This window comes from Vombatus ursinus, unplaced genomic scaffold (genome assembly GCF_900497805.2).
Source record: "Vombatus ursinus unplaced genomic scaffold, bare-nosed wombat genome assembly UNPS02011353.1, whole genome shotgun sequence".
In the NCBI taxonomy this organism is placed as follows: domain Eukaryota; kingdom Metazoa; phylum Chordata; class Mammalia; order Diprotodontia; family Vombatidae; genus Vombatus; species Vombatus ursinus.
In genome coordinates, this window is record NW_020951131.1 from 1,080,299 (window position 1) to 1,089,470 (window position 9,172).

Consider the following 9,172-nt stretch of genomic DNA (forward strand, 5'->3'; position numbering starts at 1 on the left):
TTATTCACCCAGCACTTCAAGAAGTGCATTTGGAACCCACTGGGTGAATAACCTGATACTCAGAGTAGCTTCTCTCATGCTGTGCTTACGGAAAAGGAGGAGAAGGGTTGACCACTTCTACTGTGTGCTCAACATCTCTTCTCTTTTTCCACAAGCACAGCACAAGAGGCTTGACTTTGCTCAAATCGAGTAGACTCCCTCACCTGCCCCATCAGTTCAGTGTCCTGTCACCAAGAGGAAATGCCACTGCTCTAGCACAAACATCCTAGGACGTTTCTAGGAAGCCATGATGTCTCTTAGAGATCACCACGTCCTTTTCCAGAGGTTTGGCCTTCAGCAGTGTCTCTTACAGCATTTTCAAGTCAACTTCATAAAGTCCAGTGACTCCCACGCATTCATTTCAGATATAGGTCACGTCTTTGTCAAACAATGACTGCTTCCCAATAAATTTGACTCCATCGCTACAAACAGGTGAGTAGGAAAAGGAGGAAGCCAATATAGTCTCAGTCTCTCCACCAATTTCTGACCTGAATTTGATGTGGCAGGTTTCAGCCACTGATGGTGTTAGGAGCCATTGTTTAAATATTCAATGAGTTGGGACTGAGTGAATGCACCTTGGTAGTGCCCTAATCTGTTTTTAAAAAATCATGAGCTATGACTCTTCAAGATTTCATCTTTCAGACAGTAAAAAAAAAAAAATCCAAGAGCAAGCCCAATGGGATACAGTCTTTCAACTCCATCCGCCCTCCTAGTCTGGGCCTAACTCTGGTCAGCCGAGATGGACTGACAGGCAAAGAAGAAGCAATGGGACCCATAGGGGTGACTGACATAAAAAGGGCATCCCACGGACTTTGGGAAAGGAGATGTCAAAGTGTTCAAAGAAAAGAGTAGTCTCCCAAGACACCCAAAGGAATCATAATTCATGAGAGTCAGGGAGACTCAAGGAAATAAAGATCTCAGAATGGGAACAAAAAGAATTAATGGGGAAAATACCAAGGATGAGGAGCATGACAACACCTGCAAGAGACAGGTGTGGATAGCACCTTAAAGTGTGCAAAGCATTTTGAACACATTATTTCATCTGAGCCTCAAGATAACAGTTTGAAAAAGTACCTCCAGGTCTTAGGAGCTCCATTTAATAGATAAGGAAATGGAGGCCCAGAAGTTAAGGGACTTGTGTACTGGTGGTTCAGTGGGAGAAGTCTCACCTACCACATGGAGAAGTCTAGATGCAACTCCCAGCCAATGTAGGAAAAATGGGGTACGGCTGAACAGGGGAAAGTACCTGGAAGTAGAATCAAGGCATGAGATTTCTAATTCCAGTTCAGCTACTAATAATTTGTGAGACCTTGAGCAAGTGACTTAATGTGTCTGGCCCCTTAGTTTCCTCATCTGTAAAATGAGGGAGTCAGACTAGGTAACGCCACAGTTCCTCCCCACTCCATCCAGATCTGTGCCCAGAGTCATACATCTCATCTGATAATGTCAAAAGGGAGGATTCGAAACCCGGTTGGTTTTCTTGACTCTAAGCAAGTCATCCTCTCCAACATCCCTCTCAGTGATTAAGGGAAGAATAAGAATAATAAGGATGTGAAAGACTCCCTACTCAAGAAGGTGAGAATTCAGAGGAAAAAAATCAGCCTTCTTTCATTTTCTCTGCCATAGAGGATGACAATCAGAAAGATAGGGGAAAAAACAGTTATGAGGGAAGTCATGTCCAAGACACGGAAGGGCTGTAAGAGAGCAGCTGTCAATAAAGACAAGACTCCTCTTCTAGAAACTCACACCCCAGGATACTAAAAGGACCCACAATGAACAGTGGTCAAGGGCCACGACAGTGGCATCAGAAAACTCAAGAGAAGCAACTGCCTGATCTTCCTCCAGGGGAAAAGGAAGCTTTCAGAGACACAAAACCAAAAAGCTTGAGGTGAATCACCGAGTACGTTCTCACAGAGCTTATTAAAAGGATGGTGCATGAAGATTAGAAAGGGAAGCAGCGATCACTGGGAAGCAGGCCAAAAGGACATCATCCTCTTCTCTTTGCCAAAGCCAGACTGGAAACTCACGTTCAGCAAGGCTGCTGATAGAATGTTCTCAGGACACCCCTATGAACAAGCTTCAGCAATGGACCTGGATAACAATCTAATTAAGTGTGTCAAGATGAATGAGTATATCCAAAGATTGAAAACTTTCTAAGAACAAACAGATAAAAGTTTCCCAAGGTTCTTGATTAATGGATTCATGTCAACCTGGAGACAAGTCTGAATGGATATTATAGAACTGTGTCATTGGCCCAATTGTCATGGGCTTAAAAAAAAAAACAATAACTTACAATACATAAATGACCTGCTTATCAAATCTGCAGGTGCCACAAAGTTGAGAAGCTCGGCTAACACAAGTGATGAGACCACCAGAAGCCAGAAGAAAAGATTTGAACAAGTTCAAAGGATAAGCCCAATCAATTAGGAGAAAACGTGCTCGGAACCAGACTGCCTGGGATGTCTCAGACACAGGGGCCAGCGCCATAGGCACAGAACACACGCCGATTGCTTATTCTCATCCCCGCAGTGGCATATGCCCCACAAGGCTATCCACGGTACAGAGGGACTTCCTCCTATTTTCTTCATATTCTTGGCATTTCCAGGTCAGTGCACAATTGGGCACTGACTTTCAAATATTCATCAGCATCACACCTGATCATGGGACACATCAGTCATTTGGTCAGTCGATAAGCATTTATTAAGAGCCAGGCACTGTGCTAAGCACTGGGAACACAGAAAAGTTAATTCAAGACAGGGTTTTGTAGGGAATGCAAACCCAACAGCAATTAACAGTGGGACACGGCATCTGAGAAAGCTAGCATGGTCTTCACAGAGGCAGCAGGGTGGGGCAATGGATGGAGCGCCAGGCCTGGAGTCAGGAAGACTCCATCCAAGGGGCCCTGCATCCTCTGCAGGAAGACCTCCAGTGGAGGGTGACCAACATGGCCCTGGGCCTGGCCCATCTACATTTGGACAGCTCTGACGGTGATCAAGTTTTTCTTTCTATCAAGCATAAACGTGGGGTTATCAACCTTCCTCATATACCCTCAGCTCTACCCTCTGGGGGCAAGAAGGACCAAAATGCCCCCCTTCCATGGGATAACCCTTCAGTTGTTTAAAGATGAGAAAGCATGGCCCTTCCAAGTCTTTCCTGGGATGCTGGGGAGTATTCATTATTATCATTATCCTCATCATGATTATCATGAATTAGTACAGCAGCGAACATTCATACAGGGTTTACTATATGCCAGGCACTGTGCTAAGAGCTTTACAAATAGGATCGTCACCTCTGATCCTTGCAACAACCCTGGGAGGCAAGTGCTGCCATCATCCCCAGTGGATAGTTTTTCATCTCATCTCATGACCAGGTCCCCTTCTTTCCAGATCACATGACACCCACTTTCATGGCCCTCCTCACAAACCAGCTTTTTCCTGCTGATTGCTACAATTTCCTGGGCCCAACAATGTGTCTTTCCACTGGCTGCCATTTTGACTTTTCCAACACTGCACTATTCCATGAACACTGGGGTTTAAGGGAAGACTTTCTTCTTCCTTTAGGAAACATCTCAGGATCATGGAAAGCACGGCCTAATTTCCCAAATGGATAATGACCCAGAATTGGCCAGGTGTGACACCAGCAACAACAGTATGAAAAGATCTGGAGGAAGACCTCAGTTAACTAGGAGAGCTTTCTGAGGGGCAGCTGGGCAGCCCAACGGGGAACAGTCAGGAAGGCAAGTGAAAATCCCACCTCAGACACTTACTAGTCATGTGTCTTGGGTCAATCACTTGACTTCAGCCTCAATTTCCTCATCTATAAAATGGGCAGTAATAATAGCACTTATCTCCCAGGACTGTTGTAAAGGCCAAATGAGACACCATGAGCACCACTTATTATAAACCCTAAAGTGGCATACAAATGCCAGCTGCGCATAACATAACCTGCAGGGATCCAGAGCTAACCTGGACGAGAGCTGCTAGGGAAATTTAAGGCAGAGCTGGGCTGAGGTCCGTCCTGCTGGAGTGAGTGTGCACTTTGTGGAGATCCACTGAGGTATCCAACTAAGTCAAAGTAACTCTAAATAACTTATTTAATGAAGACATTCATAATAACAACAAATCATCTCAAAACCATTGGCAGCAACCACAGAGAAGAAGACTGTTGAGGATGTTTTCACTCCCAATTTTTTGAACGTTCCTGAAGTTACTAAAAGGCTGTCCTAGGTGTCTCTTAGATTCTCAGTTGATGGTCTATTCATTTGTTAAATCATTTGCTTCATCATGTGACTCCTCTGCTCTACAACTTGACATGGCTCCCTACTGCCTTTTGGTCAAAATCTTTGGCATGCCTTTCAGCACCTTCATAATCTAGTCCCCACTTCCAGCCTCAAACCAGCCTTCTTTTTGCCCAAAAACACAAACCACCTGTCCCAAGAGAGTGCTGAGTGATGTCACATCCATTCCCAACACTAGGACTTTGTTTACTTGCTGCCTGAGAAATGACCTATACCCCTTCCCCTCCACCCACTCAAATCCTCTGAGGCCCAACTCAAGTCACCGGGGTGTAATGAAAAAAATTCTGGACCTCGAGTCATAAGAACCGAGTGCAAGAGCCAACATCAACATATCCAAGGCACCTAAGTCTCCATTTGCTTGTCTGCCCAATGGCCTGATGAGAGCTCCTCTCCTTGTGTCTCAGAGCCGGGATCCAGGAAGGTTCTCTAATGCTCTGGGTCTGCAGGGCCACGGGCCTCTGGCAACTAGGTGAGCCGAGCACGGCCCAACCTCCCTGCCCAGCTCCCCATTCTCCCGTTCCACAGGCACTAGCTGTCTTGATTACTCATTCTGCCGCTAAATCTATCCTGGCTAACAAGATTACAAGGATGCTTCATGTACTTGTCTCATCTCCAAGGAGTTTCACAGTTCCTGGAGGGCAGGACCATCTCACACATTCTCTGGGTATCCCACTCAACATCTCAAACACTGTGGGCCCTTCTAGCTGAAAGAATGAATAATGAATTAGCCTCGAATGTCAAAGGAGAGCTGAGGATGCTGTGGTAAGTGGGGAACACAGGTCCTTTCTATACAGAAACACTCATCCCAGCTTTCTTTAGAGGGAGTTAAAAAAAACCTGAAAGAATCCCGAAGGAGTCCAGGAACCTGGGAATGGCTGAACAGTATAAGGTCTTAGGGGGAGGGACAGACCAGATGGAACCAAAGATACCATAAAACCCAATCCTTTAATTTGACAGAAGAAGAAACTGAGGTGCAGAGTGAAGCGACGTGAGGTTCACACAGGGAGCAACTGTCAGAGATGGGATCTGAACCCAGGTCTTCGGACCTCCTAGTCAGGGCTCTCTCCACCATCTTTGTTGTTGTTAGTGTTGTTCAGATGTTTTAAACATGTCTAAATCTTTGTGACCCCATTTGGGGTTTTCATGGCAAAGAAACTAGGGTAGTTTTCCATTTCCTCCTCCAGCTCATTTTACAGATGAGGAAACTGAGGCAAACAGGGAGAAGTGACTTGCCCGGGGTCACACAGATTGGAACTCAGGAAGATGAGTATTCTTGACTGGAGGCCAGGCGCTCTACCCATCAAGCCACTGAGCTGTCCCTACCACTGTCCTAATGGTATCAAAAAATAGGAAGAATATGGAAGGAGTGCTAAGAAATGGTACAGAGAGAAAACACAAGAGTAGCAGTGACTACATGTGTGTCCGCATTCAGTGTGTTGCCTAGGAATCAATAAACAAGCACTCAGTAAAGGCTTCTTCTGTAAGCACTGGGGATACAGTCTCTGCCCTCTAAGAGCTTACGTTCTGATGGGGAGGCAACATGCAACTTCAATGAGCCATACAACATACATGGAGAAGGGAGGGCAAGTCTTGAGCCGCTGCAGAATTCCTAGGAATCCACAGTTAAAGAATGGGGAGACACCACTAATCACAACTGCCATTTCCTAGTCCAGCTCTGTGATCGAAGTCTCAAAATCTCCCAAGTAGGAACCTAAGGTAGGACAGTAAAGGGAAGAGGCCAAAGGGCCATTTGGTGTCATGGCAGCACTGGAGCTCAAGGTGAAGAAAATCCCCAGAAAGGGGATTTTCAGTTTGAAAGGGAAAGGGTATCCCCTCCACGTTCTTATTCAAGTATCCAACAAGCACCACAGAGATTGGCACAAAGTACAAGGGCTGCTTTTCTTGGCATCCACATGTGTGTGTGTGTGTGTGTGTGTGTAGACAGAGAGAACAAGAAAGATTACAGATGATGGATCACAGACAGATGAGGAAGAGAGAGCAGTATTTCTTCATAAGGAGTCAAGATCATCCCAAGGCCATCGGGTGGCAAAGAGCCACTGGACGGGTCGATGCTCATTTAGAGAGGAAGCGAGTCCAGGGCCAGGGAGGGCAGAGTCCACTGGCCTCCACACATTCAGACGATGGTCCTCATCTCCAGATGCCACATTTTTATGAAGAAATTTAAGCATCCAGAAGGCAAACAGGATGGTGAAAGGCCTCAAGAGCAGCTGGAGAAGCTGGGTGTGTTTGGCCAGCATGGCCAACGTCTTCAAGTTGGGAAAGGCCACCAGCTGAGGATGGATTTCACTGTTGAATGAAAATCCTCCTGACCTCAGAGGGCAAAACTAGAAGCAATAGGTAGACGTGGCAAAGAGACAAATTTAGGTTTGAGGTCAGAAAAAAATTCTGAAAAATTACCGCCAGCCCTACGTGGAATGGGCGACCTTGGGAGATAGTGAGCTCCCCGTGACTTAAGCTCTTCGAGCACAGCCCGAAGTGGATGACCACTGCCAGAGATACTGAGATCACTCTTGCGGGGACTAGACCACCCTCCTGTCACAGGATTCCAGACCAGCCCCTCCTCTAGCCACAACAGAAGCAGGACAGTCCCAGCCGCTAGATGGCACAGCAGATACAAAACTGAACCTGAGTTCAAATTCAGCCTCAGACACATACTAGCTGCGTGACATTAGACAAGTCGCTTAACCTCTGTTTGCCTCAGCTTTCTCATCTGTAAAATGGGAATCATAATAGAACAGCACCTATCTCCTGGGGTTGTTGTGAGGATTACATGAGATAATATTCGTGAAGTATTTTGTCACTGCTATCGTCACCACCACCACCACCACCTAAACCAAGATGACTGCCCACCAAGACCCAGACCTACAGAGGGGAAAGCCAAGACTGTGCTTCCAGGAGAACCGAGCCCAGGAGGCTGCGCCCACATACAATCACTTCGAAAGTCGTTTCCAGATTGGCCACCTCACCCCCAATGCATAGACCAGGGAAGAAAGGCTTGTTTGGGGTCAGCTCAGATTAGGCAGCCTCCGGGGCCCTTTACAGCCCAGGATTCTGTGATCTTGAGAAATACAAGAACCGATTTAAAAGAGAGCAAGGGTATTCTATCGCTGTTTAAGTTCTCATAAAATCAATAGTACATTATTATTTTCTTTTCAAGCAAAATGTACATACCATAACTTCTGAGATGTCAGTTGAAGATTTCACCCCTATGTGGCTGGATTATTTATTAGAGATTTTTTGAATGTCACATTTATAATATATTTAAAATTTAATGGTAAAACATATGAATAACATTATTTTATCTTTCATAAAGGCATAATTACAAATGTTTACTGAATACGTAGGCAATAAAACGGAACCATCGAGGTATTTTAGAAAAAGGCAGAAAGACTTTTATTTTCCTAATGGCCCACGCATGCCATGTTAGATTTCAGTTACTTACTTCAATTAATATCGCATGCAATGTTTTGAGCAGGGAGGAGGGAAATAAGATTCCCCTCAACAGACAAGTACGGAAAGAAAGCTTTCACTGAGATGCCCTAGAAGAGACACACCCGCAGAAATACCTGACTCTAACCAGGAGGCCACTGTGAGATGGAGTGCAGAGCTACTTCCATCAACACAAGGCTAAGGCGGGAGGAGTCAGGGCTCCGAGACAGTTCAGAAACTTACAATGGAAACAAGGCAGTGGAGCAAGGGAGGGGGCGGGGGAGGAGAGCGTGGCCCTTCTCCTCAGAAGCAACACAAAATTCTCTTAGGAATCTCCCCAGCCCTTCTCCTCGGAAGCAACACAAAATTCTCTTAGGAATCTCCCCAGCCTCAACGGTCCTAAGGGCTCTCCCTCTCCCGAGGCTGTTTCTGCATCAATTCTACCACCCCCAGGAAAAACCCAGAGGGGTGAAATCTAGCACTACTCACAATCCTGGGAAGATCGGTGACGGAACGTGAACCTTAAGTGGCTGCGGTTGACATCCTCAATGGGAATTGCAACCTATAGCAAGGAGAAAAAAAACCCAGGCATTCATTACAACTTCATACGGCATCTCGTTTTAAAAGAGAGAGCATAAACCTCTTTGGGGTCACAGCCCCTCACTATCCACGGGAAAAACACCAGAGGATCATGTCCAGGGGGCCAAGGGAGGCCTTCTCAGAATCGTGCTGTTTGTTTTTTTTTTCAAATACCCAAAACACACATGTGATTATGAAGAAAACCGATTATATTTAAACAGTTATCAAAATATTTTCTTCATTCATAGACCCCAGGTTAAGAACTCCTGGTTTTAAAATGCTTAAGCGTATCTTTAAATTCAGTTCTAGTGATAACATATAATTACAAAAACACTTCCTTCACCACCAAGAAATCAGGTTTAACCCCCTGCTTCCAATTTCTCACGACAGCAATTGTAATGAAAACTTAAATAATGCCCAGGAAGCAAAGGCCAAGCCAGCCCGGCAGGCCAAATGGGAAAGGCATCTAATTTCCCTGAGAAACCACGACTCATTTGGAACGTCATTTTAAATTCCAATTCCTATTTTACCATACTGTTTCTCACTCTAACACTCAGTGTCTGTGTCCCAGAAAGCCGTCCCTGACCTTGTTTTTATATATTCAAACCTTTGCACACCTAGGCTCAGACCTGGCTAGCATCAGGTTAATTGGCTTATATCAACAGATGGCTTTCTTAAGAAATCTTGGATCTATGCGTGCCAGGGAGCTCAGTTTGGACATCTTGGGGTGGCTACTCACTTCCCTTGGAGTCATTAACACAAGCGTGGGCGCCACACACACACACACACACACACACACACACACAC

At 45.6% G+C, this 9,172-nt stretch overlaps 1 protein-coding gene across 1 annotated transcript in view; it reads right to left on the minus strand.

Annotated features, from left to right (window-relative positions):
• The window catches only part of DOCK1 (dedicator of cytokinesis 1), a 523,683-nt gene that overhangs the window by 475,304 nt on the left and 39,207 nt on the right, over positions 1–9,172 (minus strand). The window contains exon 15 of the mRNA XM_027855939.1: positions 8,276–8,348. Coding sequence (XP_027711740.1) covers positions 8,276–8,348 — 73 coding nt within the window. The remainder of the gene's footprint in view (positions 1–8,275; positions 8,349–9,172) is intronic.